Consider the following 17747-nt stretch of genomic DNA (forward strand, 5'->3'; position numbering starts at 1 on the left):
CCAGAGCTACAATGGAATGGTTTAGATCTAGGCATATTCATGTGTTAGAATGGCCCATTCAAAGTCCAGACCTAAATCCAATTGAGAATCCGTGGCAAGACTTGAAAATTGCTGTTTACAGACGCTCTCCGTGCAATTTGACAGAGCTTGAGCTATTTTGCAAAGAATAATGGGCGAAAATATCACCCTCTAGATGTGCAAAGCTGGTAGAGACATCCCCAAAAAGCCTCGAGGTTGTAATTGCAGTGAAAGGTGGTTCTACAAAGTATTGATTCAGGGGGGCGAAATACAAATGCACCCCACACTTTTCACATATTTATATATTAAAACTGAAAACCGTTTATCATTTTCCTTCAACTTCACAATTATGTGCCACTTTGTGTTGGTCTAACACATAAAACCCCAATAAAATACATTTACGTTTGTGATTGTAACATAATCTGGAAAATTTCAAAGGGTATGAAATACTTTTTCAAGGCATTCTAAGTATATACATATTTATTTATTTTCTTTTACACAGGTTAGTCAGTATAGGTGTTAGGAGTGGGGAGGGAATATTTTTAAGACTAGTTAGGTTTAGGCTGGAATTTCAGTAGTTTTATGCTTTCAAGAGGAAGTAAACCCTGATGGGTTTACTTCCTCTTTGCTTCCCTGCAAAGGTAAAGCATAATGGACTACTATGCATCGCATAGTAGTCCATTATGTGTCACTTACCTGACACAGGAGCCAGCGAAGTCACCGCTGTCCCCTGTAGTCCGGAGCCTCCATCTTCTTGGTGGGTCTCGCTGCTCCGGCGCTGTCATTCGTCGGAGCCACGATGACGTCACTCCCACGCATGCGCACGGGAGCCGCCACTCGCGGCATATCGCCATTAACTGCGGCGTGCTCAGTGCGCCTGTGCGCCGCTGTCTACAACGCATGTGCCGTAGAGAGCGGTGCCTGTCTTTCGGCAAATATCTCCTAAACCGTGTAGGTTTAGGAGATATTTCTTAGACCTACAGGTAAGCCTTAATCTAGGCTTACCTGTAGGTCAAAGTGTGTTGTAAGGGTTTACAACCACTTTCAGTACGGTATATATGACTTAAACAGTACATTCTCTCATACCTTTAATTGGGGGATAATATCTTGTTTTCCGTGTGTCCAGCCATGCTATTATACTCCTACGCTCAGTGTACATTGGATTATTTTTGGCTTGCATGCAGCATTGCATACTATGTGCTCTTTAAAGTCTATTTCTGTTCACACGTTACTTTTTATCTATGAGCTTGCTTTAATGTTTCCATTTTTCCTTTGTATTTTCCATCCTTTTGTGTTGTTTTTTTATGCCTATAAAACCTCATGACAACTCTTAGCCTGGAGGGCTCCTGCTATGACACCACTCTTGATCATGAGTATAAACGCTGCCTATTACAACATATTGTGACATAGCCACCTTAAGCCATGCTGCAGAAGAGGCGCAACAGTTTAACCCTTGTTACGTGTTATCACTTGTGTACTCTACCAATCAGTCAGAGATGCTTGCCTGCAGGTAAATGGGTTAAATATGGAATCGTCGGGTCTCTGCCGTTCCAATCTCCACTCATCGTTATGCAGGCCACTCTCTGTGCTTCTTCGTTTGCTGTTGTAGCAGAGTTTTTCATTTCCGATCCCTATTAATATCACCTGTTAAGTGCCCATTGGGCTTCATCACTCCTCACTCTGCCCATCAGCCTCACCTCTTGCGTGCAGGAAGGGATAATTGCTAAACATAGCATCTAACGCTTCAGGCGCCGATCCGAGATTATTCCAGTCTGATTATGGTGCTGCAGGTTTCTCTTTTGAAGCAGGAAGTTTAAAGGTATAACCTGTTACTTTGCTGGCTTTTTTTTTTTTTAATAGCCTGCCTCTGCATTTCCTCTTTCTCACCTTTGCAGTAAAATAATAAAAAAAAAAAAAATACCTTCTGTGCGATTTTCTGCTATGATCTAACATAATTTGGGATTTATTTCCTTGCCCTTATCTCTGAAATTTCAATGAACTCCTTTATGACTCAGCCTTGCCGACCGGACGCTGGAATATCTGTGACATTAATTCCTCACTTGCAGATGAACGGAAAGCAGGCAGTAATAAAAATGTCTGGTGCTCTCAGAGGATTGGATGCTGCTGAGTTCAGCTTGGAGGGCAAGTCTTTTAAAGCCGCTATATTAAAAGAGATGCTAACATGCATGACTATTACATGGCTGGTTGCTTAGCATGTTGCTCTGGGAGTTTGTGTTCTGTAACACAGCGAATGGAAATAGACGTGTTTTGACATTTTCTTTGACGCGACAGTGAGCGCAGATGAGAACATTAAATCGGTCACCCTGCTCAGCCCTAACAGCAAAATAATGGTGAAGGTGTCCGCAAAAGAGAAAATGATGGCTAAAATAGAAGTTGTTGCTATCATAAATAATCATTTTTGTAGCTTTAACCCTTTTCACTTTCCAGGCACTACAGCTCGGGTGGCCAGACCATTTTTGCAATTTTTCACTTACAGCTTCATTTGACCCCTAAATCATGGATTTTCTGAAGGCAAAAAACTGGTAGATTAAAAAGATGGGGCTATTGATTTTGTAGGCCCTGTGATAGTTGCACAAATGGTTATCAAATCAATATTCTCAATAAAAATACACTAAATCCATTAATAGCACTCATAAACACAACATAACTTACAGAATTCCTACTAAATCCTTACTAAATCCAAAAGCTAAAACTGTATTGCGTTAATAATAACAAATATTTGTAAATTTTCATTTGTTTCCATTTTTACGATTTGGAATGTCAAATCACGTGCCAAATGGGCAGTAATTGCCAGCAATGGCTAGCTGCCATAACCCCGGTATCCCCGTGTTTGGCCGGCAGTCAGGCACAAGATAAAAGTGGTCTCTGTGGCGGGTTTGCGGGTTCACTTTTATCTGTGGCAGCAAAGGGGTCCTCCCGCCACGATCCGGTGCCCTCCGCCACTTATCGGAGATGTTGGCGGAGGCGATCGCGCCTGTCTCCTGGGCTGACATGGAGACAAGTGAGGGGAAGATGGCCCCCACCTGTCTCCATGACACTGCAGGGCGGAAGCCACATCAAAACATCACCATAGCTCTTAAAGGGCCATTTTATTTTTTTAAATGCCAATTTTTTTTTTTTATTGCATTTTTGTGTAAATATGAGATCTGATGTCTTTTTGACCCCAAATCTTATATTTAAGAGGTCCTGCCATGTTTTTTTTCTATTGCAAGGGATGTTTACATTCCTTGTAACAGGAATAAAAGTGACACTTTTATTTTTACACTGTTTAAAAAAAAAAAAAAAAAGGTAAAATAAATAAGAAAAAAAAATAAATTTTTTAAACGCGCCCTGTCCTGACGAGCTTGCGTGCAGAAGCAAATGCATACACGAGTAGTGCCCGCATATGAAAGCAGTGTTCAAACCACACATGTGAGTTATCGCCGTGATCAGTAGAGCGAGAGCAATAATTCTAGCCCTAGAGCTCCTCTGTAATGCAAAACATGCAACCGGTAGAATTTTTTAAATGTCGCATATGTATATTTTTAAGGGTAAAAGTTTGTTGCCATTCCACGAGCGGGTGCAGTTTTAAAGCGTGACATGTTGGGTATCAATTTACTTGGTGTAGCATTATCTTTTACAATATAAAAAATAATGGGCTAACTTTACTGTTGTCTTATTTTAATTTATTTTTTAAATGCGCTTGTAAGACCACTGAGCAAATACGGTGTGACAGAAAGTATTGCAACGACCGCCGGATCACTAGGATGTTACAAAAAAAAAGTATAATATTTGGGGTTCTAAGTAATTTTCTAGCAAAAAAAATGTTTTTAACTTGTAAACACCACATCTAAAAAAGAGGCCCAGTCTTAAAGTGGTTAAAGATGTCAGCAGATCAACCTCTACAAACTCAGCAGTGCCTAAAATGCCTAAAAATTGAGAACTGAGCATGTGCAGAGCAGGGTGAGAGTGTATCACTGGATTTTAAACAGCATGGGCATTTTATGTTTTACACAGGACTAATTTCCTTACTAAAGTTCCACTTTAGCAAGCCTTTTTCAGGAATAAATCTCAGGATTAGAGAACTTCCAGTGCAACAACAATCCGCTTGTGCGCATAGCAACAATCACTTGATGAAACTTAGATTGTATGCTTTTAAAGATTTTTTTACATTTATTAAAAAAAAAAATTACAGTTATTTGGTACACTGACAGCTTCAGACATAAACCCAGTCATTTTCAACTGGAAGTCTTGTATGAAGTCGCATTCCCATAAATTTTTGCAGTGGGTAACTGCCAGTTAAAACAATTATAATTTGAGACCCTTCGGCCCCTTTCACACATGCGGACCATCATTTCATCAGTTCAGTCACTTCTTTTCAAAGAAAAAAGAAATGAAGTTTTCATTTGCTGCTCATCAGTTTTTCATCAGTTTCTTTACTTCCACTACTAATGCAAAAAACGGACGAAAAACAGACCGTTTGTCAGTTTACATTTGTTTCTCGTGCGTTTTTTTTTTTTTTTTCTTAATGGAAGAAAAATAGAGCATTGATCTGTTAAAAAAAAAAAAACTGATGTTGACGGATGCAGATGTAAACTGATGTAAATGGGTGATCATCAAGTTACATCCCTTTTTTATATAGATGCATTGATGTCCGTTTTTCATCCGTCAACGAATGAATGAAAAACAGACAAACGTGTACTGCATGTGTGAAAAGGGCCTTCCAGTTTTGTGTAATGCCACGTACACACAACCAGACTTTTTGACAGCAAAGGTTCGACGGAACGAGTCCTTCAGACAATTCGATCGCGTGTGGGCTCCATCGGACCTTTGCTTGCCAAAAATCCCGCGGACTTTAGAAATAGAATGTTTTAAATTTTCCCACCGGAACTCAGCCAGACCGAGAAATCCGTTTGTGTGTATGCTAGTCCGATGGACAAAAAACTACGCTAGGGCAGCTATTGGCTACTGGCTATGAACTTCCTTATTCTAGTCCGGTCGTACGTCATCACGTTCGAATCCATCAGACTTTGGTGTGATTGTGTGTGGCCAAGTCTGTTCATTCGGAAAGTCCGTCGGAACTCCGCCGAAAGTCCATTGGAAAGACCGTTGGACCTAGTCCCTCAAAAAGTCCGGTCGTGTGTACGTGGCATAAGTGAAAGGAAGTATATGTATTTTCTGTGTAAATATAAAAAGTATATTAAAGTGGAACTAAACCCATCAATTTAACAGTTTTAAAAAATGGCGGGGTATGCAAACTGTCACATTTGCTTGTGCTCTCAACCAAAGTGTCAAACCATCAAATGGCCGGTGTCATATTTGATCACATAAGCAGCACCATGGCAGTTGTGGTTTTAGTTATCCCTGAATAAGACCACTGTGGTTCTAATGACAATCATCTCTTCTATACCTCGTTAATGGGGTTCTTTGCTTTTCATTTTAGTTATAATTGGTCTGCCTCCTGAAGTGCAATAATAATTAGAAGGTTATAGTAAAAGGAAATGAGACTTTTGGAGACGCACGTAAAAAAAGATTTTCCATTTGTACCCTCAAATGCTTCCTTACATGATGCCAAACAACATCCCCTCACCTATGATCCCACATGGTTACCTGTGGGCATGCTATGGCATAATAAATATATTAATTATATTTAGATGAGATATTGAAATAGTTGAACTCCTGCCAAATTTAAGTTCATACTACCTTTACAGTGCCTTGAAAAAGTATTCATACCCCTTGAAGTTTTCCACATTTTGTCATGTTACAACCAAAACGTAAATGTATTTTATTGGGATTTTTATGTGATAGACCAACACAAAGTGGCACATAATTGTGAAGTGGAAAGAAAACGATAAATGTTTTTCTGGGGATTTTTTACAAACAAATATCTGAAAAGTGTGGCATGCATTTGTATTCAGCCCCCCTTTGTAGAACCACCTTTCACTGCAATTACAGCTGGAAGTATCTGAAATTCTGCACTTCAAAAAGGCCATAGGCATAAAAAACACAGGAATGTCCGTGCACTGTCGAGGTGTACCGTGTGTAATTTTGCCTTGAAATACACTTTAAGGCAATAGCCATAGGCTATTATATTGTGGTAGTGGTCAGTGGTCATATGATGCTTCACATTCAAAACAAGCATTGTTTGGGGATGTGGATGTGTATACCCATGCTCATACACCATCCCCTCCCCACCTATGCCGATATCTTCCCAGCAATGCACTGCCGCACTGGAGATTAGTAAAGAAGCCTTGTATTGTTGTTACTGCATATCGAAGCATACAAAGGGCTAAAAACAAACACCCAAGTGATAGTACTTGGATTCAGTGATTGGGTGTTCAGGCATCCAGTGTTGTATCGTGGGAGGAAGGCGCTCCTCTATACCTGGAAGTATTTGGTATTTCTTTTGGCTCTGGTAGACAAATTGAGCTGCAGAAGAGCTTGGAAAAAGGTTGGCACTTAAGACAGGGCTCGACAAAACCCGGGCGCCAGGTCGCATTTGCGACTAGAAATAGCGGCCTGGCGCCTGGGGCATCACAGCTGGGGGTATCCTGTCACTGCGGACCCCCCCGGCGTGATCGCGTCGGGCCGCGCCGCCGGCGGCCGGTAATTGAGCCCCCGGCTTTGAGGCCTTCTACTATCCTATGGTTCCTTCTGGAATCTGGCGCCCTCTTGTGGTGGCCGTTGGAATTACAACCAGCAATGCTAATAGGCTGGCAGGCAGGGGAAGCTCCATCTCCTTCCCTTTACTCAGAACCCCCTAAACATTATATATATATATATTTTATTCTAACACCCTAGAGAATAAAATGGTGGTCGTTGCAATACTGTCTGTCACACTGTATTTGCACAGCGGACTTACAAGCGCACTTTTTTGGGGAAAATGTATTTAATAACAAAAAAAATAAGACAACAGTAAAGTTAGCCCAATTTTTTTTTATATTGTGAAAGATAATGTTACGTCGAGTAAATCGATACCCAACATGACATACTTCAAAATTGCGCCCCCGCTTATGGAATGGCAACAAACTTTTACCCTTAAAAATCTCCATAGGCGACGTTTAAAAAATTCTACAGGTTGCACGTTTTAAGTTACAGAGGAGGTCTGGGGCTAGAATTATTGCTCTCACTCTACCGATCGCAGCGATACCTCACATGTGTGGTTTGAACACCGCTTTCATATATGCGTTCGCTTCTGCACGCAAGCTTGGCGGGACAGGGCGCGTTTAAAATATTTTTTTTTTCTTATTTTAACTTTTATTTTTATTTTTTTCAATGTTCTTTAAAAAAAAAAAAAAGTGTGTCACTTTTATTCCTATTACAAGGAATGTAAAAATCCCTTGTAATAGAAAAAAGCATGACAGGTCCTCTTATATATGAGATCTGGGATCAGAGAGACCTCACATCTCATATTTACACTAAAATGCAATTTAATAAAAAATTGTCATTTGAAAAAAATAAAAAAATAAAATGTCCCTCTAAGAGCTATGGGCAATGACTTGGAGACAGGTGAGGGGCTGGGGGCTATCTTCCCCTCACTCGTCTCCATGTCAGGCCAGGGACAGGTCCAGATCGCCATCACGGACCTGGCTCCTAACCTTTTTAGCTGGCTCCTAGATTCCAAGCAAATTTGTCAACCCCTGACTTAAGACCCCCTTTGTCACCCACTCCCACGGTAAATATCTTCACAACACAAAACACATCCTTTTGGGGATATCTCAATGGAAAAGTAGAAGGATGTGTGTGTCCTTATAGAGACTCCACCTGTAGAAGGGAATGCAGACCCTACTGAAACAAATTAGCATGACAGAAGGAGATGTTAAAGTGGAAGTAAACCCTTCTATCGTTTTCAGTCAAGGAAGCTGCCATCTTGGCCTCTAATGATTCTTCAACTGCCATAATGCTGCACATGTGATCAGTTATGAAGCCAGCCATTGGATGGTTTGAAAGTTTGGTTGAGAGCACAACCAATGTGAAAGTTAGCATTTCTGGCATGCTGGGAATGTAAGTGTTTTTTGAAACTGGGTTTACTCCCGCTTTAATCTGATTAAGGTGTCCAATGATGCCAGGCGTCTCTACATTGGCAATTCTTTATCGTAACACCGAATTAAATGTAGGCTTCCTTTACCTACAATACTGAAAAGTATATTTCCTGTCAACCAGTTTGTTTCCTGTTTCTAATTAGGGGATAAGGGCTAGATTATTTCAGTGCGGGCCAATATTCTACGTGATGGACTATACGGCACACCTACCACATAATTTATGTTGTCATTGACGTTAGAGCTCAGAAGATGAGCAAACAATGGTTGCCTATTAATGGTGCTTACTACCATGTCCATTAATTTTCTTTTTTTTTTTTTTTTTTTATGGAATTTTTTTATTATAGATGATGATGTTTTTTTTCTCCAATCCATGCACTTGAAGATCAGTTTTCATTTGCTTGCTGTTGCCATTGAGATTACTGTGTGTATGGATAGCATTAAAAAAGGGAGAGCCTTATCCATTTGTTCATGTCAATTTGAATGGAACCCATAATCAGAGCAAATCAAGCAAAGCAGAGCATAGCAATTTAGGTTTTCTGTCTGTGCCTAATCTGGAATGTATGCTTCATTCTTATCTTCCTGACATTAGAGCTCTTCTTGTTTTTCTAAAGGCTTCCTGTTTGTGTTTCCAGTCCTCCAACCTATCTTTTGCCTGATTTCTGTATGATCATAACTTGCTTATCAGGAATGAAGTGTCCGAGTGAATCTATTATGTTCATTAGGTAGGCATCTAAAAGTAGGACTCTTGTACATGAAATGAATATGTCACTGGGTTCACTCTGCAGATTGTTATGCATATTAGATGTGATGTTAATATTATTGTGACCAGTATTCCCAATGCAGATTTGAATTTGTCATTCATCTGAAAAAAACCTGTACTGAGAGATTGTGGAGCTGCCCTGAAAATGCTAGCTGGTTGGCTGACGTGTTGATCCAATGCATTTAATTCTTATTGATGGCATACAGGTTTTCTACTGCAACAAAACACACACAGGAGGATACACACATCTAGCACATTACCACAATACAACTTTATTTAATACTAAAAGATAATTGCATACTCACAAACATAAATGACATTATGCATATCACATGGAAACTCCAGCCATAGGTGATGTCATCTAGCCATGAAGCACACTGTTGAAAGGCTGACACGTTTTGGTTGAAAATGCCCTCTCTCTCTGAGTTCTGAGGAAGGGGGCATATCCCCTGAAATGCGCCATCCTTCCAACCGTGTGCTACATGCCTAGATAACATCGCCTACAGCTGCCGTTTCCATGTGATATGCCTGTTGTCATTTATGTTTGATTGCGAGTATGTAATTGTCTTTTAGTATTGAATAACGTATGGTGGTAATGCGCTAGGCATTTGCGCCCTCATGTTTGTGTTTTGGCAGTTGTTTAAAGATTTCCCAATCTGAGGAGGGCTGCACCTGTTTGAGAATTACAGTTGCATACCACTAGGGGTAACTCTACTTGAGCGACTTAGCCCTTGTACACGCGGTCAGAGATTCTGACAGAATGTGTCCTATCGGACCGTTTTGTCGGATATTCCGACTGTGTGTGGTCTCCATCGGACTGTTTCCGTCGGAATATCCGACGGACCAACTTTTCCAACTTGCCGGTAAAATTTTTCGACAAAATGCTCCAATCGGACATACTCCGATCATGTGTAGCCTACTCTGACGGAAAAAGTGCCACGCATGCTCAGATCAAATTCCTAGACCAAAGCTATTGGCTACTAGCCTGAACGTAGTCCCGTCGTAACAAAATAATGTCATCACGTTATGTACAATCAGATTTTCTGACAACTTTGTCCGACCGTGTGTATGCAACAGTTTCGGACAAAATCCGTCAAACAAAATCCAATGGATTTGGTTGTCAGAATGTCCGACTGTGTGTACAAGGGCTAAGTGTTTTTGAGACTTTAGTGAAAAGCAGATTTTCTAATCTGCATGCTTGTCCTAGGGCAATGACTCATAAAGCAGCCAGGCAAAGTGTGTTTTTAGAAAGAGGTCAGTGATGGAAACCCTTGTATTTTAATCAGTACACGTCTGTTTTTTAATTGGGATACACATTATTCATGAAAATACATTTCTGTTGTGTCTGAAATTGAAAAAATCCCAATTTCAGCTAATGCTTTTTTACTTTTGGGTGGATTGAGAATAGGGCTAAAGTCTCTGTTAAGTTATGCTTAGGGAAAGCACTAGACAAGACGAAAAAACAAATGTGCTTTATCAGAAGTCTCTAATGCCGTGTACACATCACCGGACTTTCCGGCAGACTAGATCTGACAGTCTTCCCGACGGGCTTTCGGCAGACTTCCGACGGACACAATCACACCAAAGTCTGACGGATTCGAACGTGATGACATACGACTGGACTAGAATAAGGAAGTTCATAGCCAGTAGCCAATAGCTACCCTAGCGTCGGTTTTTGTCCGTCGGACTAGCATACAGACGAATGGCTTTTTTGACCGGACTTGACAGCAAAGGTCCGATGAAGCCCAAACACGATCCATCAGACCTTTGCTGTGGAAAAGTCCGGCCGTGTGTACACGGCATTACAGTAAAAATGCCTACCTCCTGTTTTGAGCCTCAAAGGGCTCCCCTTCATCAGGGCCTGGCAAATTCTATTGCAAATAGAGAACATTCACTTGTCTAGTACTCTCTATTTTTTTTTTTAAGTTTTATTTATTCAGTTTTGTAACAAAACAGTAAAACTGGTCCCTCAGGACCACCCTGTCCCTAATACACATCTGACCACCCCTAAATTTCAAAAAGACATCATGGTAGAAGAGTCAGCGCAGGGATGTTCAGAATAGCAGTACAAGAACTGATTTCAAGCCCACATAAGGATGTTTACATTTTAGGATGGCCATAATTACTTTATCACCAGAATCCTACATATTAGTCCATGTATAGAGCATAGTGGCAAAGAGTTACCCTGTATTGTCCAAGATTGTCCTCTTTTTGGGCTGAATTGTTTGATGTGCTAACAACACATCTAAGCCCCTGTGCACACGGTCTGAGAATCTGTCGGAATGAGTCTTATCGGACCGTGTCGTCAGATAATCCGACTGTGTGTGGTATGCATCGGGCTGATTCCGTCCGAATCTCCGTCCGACCCAATTTTCCAACATGTTGGAAATATTTCCCGGCCAACTGGGCCGGACGGACCTAATCCGATCATGTGTAGAGAATTTTCATCGGACCAAGTGCCACGCATGCTCAGATCAAATTCCTACATCAAAGCTATTGGCTACTAGCCTGAATGTAGTCCCATCGTAACGAAATTACGTCATCACGTTCTGAAAGATCGGATTTTTCGCCAACTTGGCCCGACCGTGTGTATGCAACAGTTTCGGACACAATCCGTCGGACTAAATCCGACGGGCAAAATCCGACGGATTTGGTTGGAAAAATCTCAGACCGTGTGTACGTGGGTTTAGGCTGGCCATACATTATACAATTTTCTTCTATAAATTTCCTTTAGATTTACCAAAACCATATAATATGAGGTCAAGTCTAAACACTTTTAATTTGTGTGCAATCAGGCAGGGACTATGCAGTTGAAGGTAAATCTAAAGGAAATGAAATAAGAAAATTGTATGGTGTATGGCCAGCTTAAGTCTGCAAGCTCCAAAGACTCCAGAGGTTTGCCTACTTGGTGTAATTGATAACTATGTTCCACTTGTAATCATATTATGTTCCTTTTGATAATTTTTTTATGCCAGAAAAGCGCTTTTGCTGCAATGGAAGGATCCAGCTCTTCCCACATTGCCATACGTTTAGCGTCTGATAAACCAGGCATTCCCTTTGTACAAACTTATTTACAAGGGAAGTGCCTGTCCACAAATAATATAGTAAAGTCTGACAACCGTGGCTGGATATTTCGACTTCTCAAATGGCGGATCTGGTTTCTTCACCATCCTCCTTTTGAAATGGGTCAGATACAAATCTTTTACCTGGGCCTGGAGAGGAGAACTGTGTGTGTGTGTGTGTGTGTGTGTGTGTGTGTGTGTGTGTGTGTGTGTGTGAGATTGTTGGGGGTGGTTGTTGTGTTGTCTTGTTCTTGTTTATTAGCTGATCTGGATTGCCCATGTTTATCGTACTGCTGATTCTGATTATTTCTATACGGTTATGATATTTTATGGCTTGTTTAATCTGTATTATTCTTCTCCTTATTATTGTTGGGCTCTGCATAGCTGACATTAATGCCATCGCTCTGGTTTAGGTGGCAATCGTTTGGTATGCTACAAACCAAATAAACACCTTTAAAAGAGAGTTACCCTGTAGACCACGGGTGCCCAACCTTTTGAAAAGCAAGGGCAACTTAACAGACTTGGTAACCGGTCATGGGCCACAATGAGTGGAGCGGGCGGATGACAAGTCCCTGTCCACTCTGCATATGCAGAGCAGACACTGACACAGCCCACTCTACTTTCTTTTTTTTTTTCTTTTTTTTCTTTTTTTTAGCGTATTGGATTGGAGGTAGGCATTTGTAAACAGACACAAGTCCGTTTACATCTGCCACTCCTTAGAGGTGAATGGAGGGTCTGATTGGGTCAGACTGACTGTGTGAAAGGGGCTTAAGGCTGCTTTCACACTGATGCATTGCGATGTACGCACATAGCGGTTGCAGCGCAGTGCACCTGTGGCTTTCCTGCAAGTTAGCTGCACTTTGCCATAGACATCTATTATATCCTGCAGGTGTGGTGTACTTTCAGAAAGTGTCCCAAACTCGCAGGTAATAGAAGTCTATGGCCCAGTGTAGGTTACCCACAGGCGCACTGCTCTGCACCTGTGGATCAGTTTGAAGGCAGCCCAGTAACCACTGCAGAACAGTGCGTGCCGAACAAAAGAAATCTAACAAAATCCTCCATCCTTGCTAAACCGCGTGGTTGGATGGATCTCTCTTGCCAACTATTGCATTCTGACCACTGGCTCCCACGGCTGTCTGATTATCAGCACAAATCCCCTAAAATTTCAAGCAGTGTATAGCAGACTTTACCAACCATGATAGGAAAAGGAGGTTTTGACCACGGTTATGACTGTTTCCCTTTGGAGAACTGCCTAAAGGAAATGTATTTTCTACTACACTAAGTATTTATTGTAAGAAATGATCCAGCACCCCATACCTTTCTCTCTATTGTTACAAGTCTTTATTGCTGTCTGAATCCCTACTGGGAACATTTTCCCTCATTTCCAGACAGGAATTCATGGGAAATTGTTTAATGGGGACATAGACAAATACAGAAGCACATTTTTAGTGCAGTGGGGAAGAGTAATGTGATCTGATATTGTTTTTATTGCTGTCCGTGTCTTTCTGCCCTGTTGGCAACCACTCTATATTTCTTGTATGGGTACTAATTTTATGTTTCATCCAAGTTTATTAGATTTTCACAAAACAACACAATAACATGGTCATAGAAGCTAAAAAGAAGATGCTGCACTAAGTACAGGTCGTACATATCTGTTAGTATAGGGCAAAATAGAAAATGTTATATAACCACTGAACAAGGTAGGTAACAAAAAATAGGACAATATACATACAGAATGGACTAAGGCAGCAATATAGAATAACTCTTTAGTGCACACTGTACAAGTATTATATAGCACCAGTAGGAAAACCCCATTGGTAAACCATATACTATATATATATATATATATATATATATACACACACACAAAGTAATCCATAGAAACAGAATATGGTAGTGACCTGATCTAGGTAGAGGATGAGTATAATCTCATATAGCGCCAATGTGGCAGAGAAGAAGGGAAAGAAAAAAGAGAAAGGAAAAATATAGGAGAGAACAAAAAAGGGAATGGGAAGGAGCCCCTTTCTATTACAGGCAATACAACCCAGAGATTCAGGACACAAACAATGAAAACTCAGCGGAGTATTGAAAATATGACCACGCGGTCCACATGATCCCATATGCCTCCATTTTATCCCCGTCCAAATCGATCATAGTTCCATATTACTGATATTCTCCAGCTTGCATGCCCACTCAGCCAGGAAGGGAGGATCAGGACTGTGCCAGTGTATGGCTATTACCGACCTAGCTGTTGTAAGAAAGTGTCTAATTACCGTAAGCTTTTGTTTGGTCTGTAAGATACAGGAAGCAAGGACAATATAATGATTTGGGGTGTGTTAGGGTAGGAATCCCCTTATCATTTTTTTTATAAAGCTGCTAGATCTTGTTCCAGAAAGGGGTTATTCGTGGACATGAATAGAGTACCTGGGGCCTGCATACACTGCCAACAAGTATCTGGCACAGCCGGGTCTTTATTATGTAAGATAGTCAGGCAACGATACCATCTAGACCAGTGATTCTCAACCAGGGTTTCTCCAGAGGTTGCTAGGGGTTCCTTCAGCATTGGGCCATTTCTACCTCTCAGATAAGTTCTCACTGACACCATTGATCTTTTTAGCTATCTGTAAGGAGGTAATTCTTCCCAATGACCACAAGTGTAAGGACCATTTTTTCCACTGACCATCACACTATTGTATCATGAGTTGTAGATTTCTCATTTTTAGCAGGGGTTCCCCAAGACTGGAGAACTATTTCAAGGGTTCCTCTGTGTTGAAAAGGTTGAGAAAGGCTGATCTAGACAGTATCTTGTAATTACGTTCCTGAGCAATTGAGGATATAAGTCTTATAGAAAAGAGCAAGTATCTTGTCCCAGGCTGCATCCTCAATAGATATATTCAATTCTCTCTCCCATCTGGCTATAAATGGTGGAGAATATAATAAAGAAGATTCTTTCTGTAAAATTTGGTATATCAGGGAGAGAGGGTATTCAGGTCTGATGGACTTGAAGAGTAACGACTCCAAGTCAGTGTACTGTCTGGTCAGTGAGTCTGCAGGGTGTAATATAATATAATACATATAATTTTGCAACTGAATATATTTAATCAAGACACCAGAGGGTTCTTGGCAGTCAGGGAGTATCCTATTTCGAAGGAGTAGCTTGCCCCTAAGTAAGGTGTGGCTCGGTTCACACTTGTGCGTTGCCAGACATCGCATGTGATTCGCATTGCATTGCTTTGCAGATCACATGTGATGTATGTGCGATGCAAATTCAGCCATAAAGATTGTATGGCTGATTTTGCATCACATTTGCACCAAAATGGAGCATGACCTTTTGCATTCCGATTCCTGCACAATTTCACAGTTCGCACTGTGATCTGGTAACCGATCTGGGGGTGTCATTGCCTTTGTATTGACACCCACAGCAGTTTGCAGAGGTCAGTGTGAACCGCCGGCAATTCTGGTATGATGGGGGAACCCGCACTGGAAGCGAGCTGGCTCCTGCATCACACAAGTGTGAACCAAGTCTGAAGATTATCATCTTGCACCCACAGAAGAGAGTGTGATCCATGAAGCGTAGGTGGAAAAGATGATAAAGACATTGGATTTGGGTACTAATTTTAATAACAACAATAACAACCCCAGTGAGACAAACTATATCTTAAGTATATAATTATTATTAATATTCTTAATTTATTATTATTAAATTATTAATATTGTAACAGTTTGTGTAGCACTTTACAAAGTATAGGGACACAGTACAGTTACAAAACAATTCAATATAACAGGATTAGGAATAGCCTAATTATGAGAGTTTACAATCTAAAAGGGAGGGACAAGTGATACAAAAGGTAATAACTGAGGAATGACCTAAAGGAGAAAGTAGACATACAGTTTTCAGGCAGAGGCAGGATAGGCTTCCCTGAAGAGATGAGTTTTTAGTAATCACTTAAAAGCAGACAGAGTAGGAGATAGCCAGACAGAATGGGAAAGGGGGTTCCAAAGGATAGTAGTGGCTCTGGAGAAGTCCTGGAGACGAACATGGGCTAAGGGAACAAGGGTGCTAGAAAGAAAAGGTCCACTTGTTCTTGTATATGAAAGGACTCATATACAAAGAATTTATAGCTCCTCTGGATAAGTCCCCCTGCGTATATATTGAAAAATGGGAATCGTCCCCATCAATGACATTTATGCCCAATTAATGTGAAAAAGCTACTTTTATTTGCACATCAATTCTCTATTGGAAACACATTTCAGGAACGTGGGTTTACAATTCTCTTCCTCTGGTATAGTTTCCTCCATTTTATACAAATTCAACAGTCCCAACCTTGAAGTCTGTTGGCCTTGGAACAATGTTCATCGGAAAAGTACAGCCAAAGCTTGTCTGGCTGTACTTCTGTGGATCACAGTAGTGCAGTTCGTTCTGCACACCTATGATCCGTTTTCAGCAGACAGCGGGATGACGTTACAGAGCAAGTCCAGGCAGGGGAAAGATTGCAACAATATGGTCGGGATCTGCCCACAACCCTGAATCGGAACCTGGCTCAGCCAGAACCAGCCACTGCCACCCCCTCCATAGGCCAGCACACCAGTGAGCGTGTGGTGGGGGGGGGGGGGGGGGGCAGAGCAGACAGCAGTGACCGACAGTCACCAGCTCTCTGCTCACGGAGGTCTGAGAACTGAGCAGTCAACGATATTTGATCGCTTGGTTCTCAGTCGTATAGCCAGCGTGGGACAGATTCAGCAGCGGTCTGATGCTGCATCCACCTAGTTAAGTATAATTCTCATTAAAAAAAAAATCCCTTACTTCTCTTTAAATAAATACTAAACTTTGTCTGTTAGGGCAGCCTGGTATTTCCGGTGAAGCATACTGAAAGCTGCTGCAGATATGGTTAGTGGCTTTTGGTTCTCTTAGAGCCGGTTCATGCGGGGGCGACTCGGCAGGCAACTTAGCCGCCTGACAAGTAGCGTCCCGTTCTGTGCAATGGAACCATTCTAATCGGAGCGACTCAAGTCGCTCCGACTTAGAAAAAGGTTCCTGTACGACTTTTGGGGTGACTTGCACTGACTTCTATACAGAAGTAATTTTGCAAGCCACCGCTCAAGTCGGATCCCGGTCGCCTGAGGCAGTCGCGCTGCAAGTGGTGCCACCTCAGTGTGAATCGGGTCTAAAGGTAAAGAAAAAAATCCTGGCCCTGGTGTTCCTGACATGCAACAAGTATGCAGGATGAAAGACTTTACTGGCTGCTTGCTTGTTCCAAGTTATTAGCTCACTAGGCATGGAAGGCAGTCCCTGAATGATGCCGACTAGTCACCATAGTCAGTTCTAATTTTCCTCTTTTCACAGATGTACTGTAAAGTAGCGCCGTGTTCCTTTAAAACTTGTCTCTTGATTTTTTTTCTCTTCATGACACCATTAAAAAAGCAGCCTAGTGATAACAAACTCACATACTTTTTACATTTTATTCTGTTTATGCTTTTCCTATTTAAATTGCAATGGGAGTTTGGAAAGTGTATATTTTTCCATCTACACATGGCCTTATAATACACATCATTTATCATGTGTTCTTAAGTCAGCAATGAATATTCCCTGCTGGTCTCATGTCCCTGTTTCTTGCATTTTAGATTTACATCGGCAGAGACCGTGGTGATGGGAGATGTGACATACGGAGCGTGCTGCGTGGATGATTACACTGCACGGGCGCTAGGAGCGGACTTCCTGGTACATTATGGGCACAGCTGCCTCAGTAAGTTTATGTCTCTGTCCGCATTTCAGTTGTTCACCGGTGAAATGTAGGGTAACAGTTCTAGAAATACTGCAGGCTAAGTGATCACAATTATAGACCTGCTTTTCTATTGCTGTAGTTG

At 41.4% G+C, this 17747-nt stretch overlaps 1 protein-coding gene across 2 annotated transcripts in view; it reads left to right on the forward strand.

The window, feature by feature from the left end:
• DPH1 (diphthamide biosynthesis 1) overlaps nt 1-17747 on the forward strand; it is a 467476-nt gene that overhangs the window by 226279 nt on the left and 223450 nt on the right. For both annotated transcript variants that reach the window (XM_077480578.1, XM_077480579.1), the window contains exon 4: nt 17505-17626. In XM_077480578.1, coding sequence (XP_077336704.1) covers nt 17505-17626 — 122 coding nt within the window. The remainder of the gene's footprint in view (nt 1-17504; nt 17627-17747) is intronic.

The sequence above is a fragment of the Lithobates pipiens genome, unplaced genomic scaffold, assembly GCF_037356315.1.
Source record: "Lithobates pipiens isolate NorthernLeopardFrog02 unplaced genomic scaffold, aLitPip1_a1.2 Scaffold_16, whole genome shotgun sequence".
NCBI lineage: Eukaryota > Metazoa > Chordata > Amphibia > Anura > Ranidae > Lithobates > Lithobates pipiens.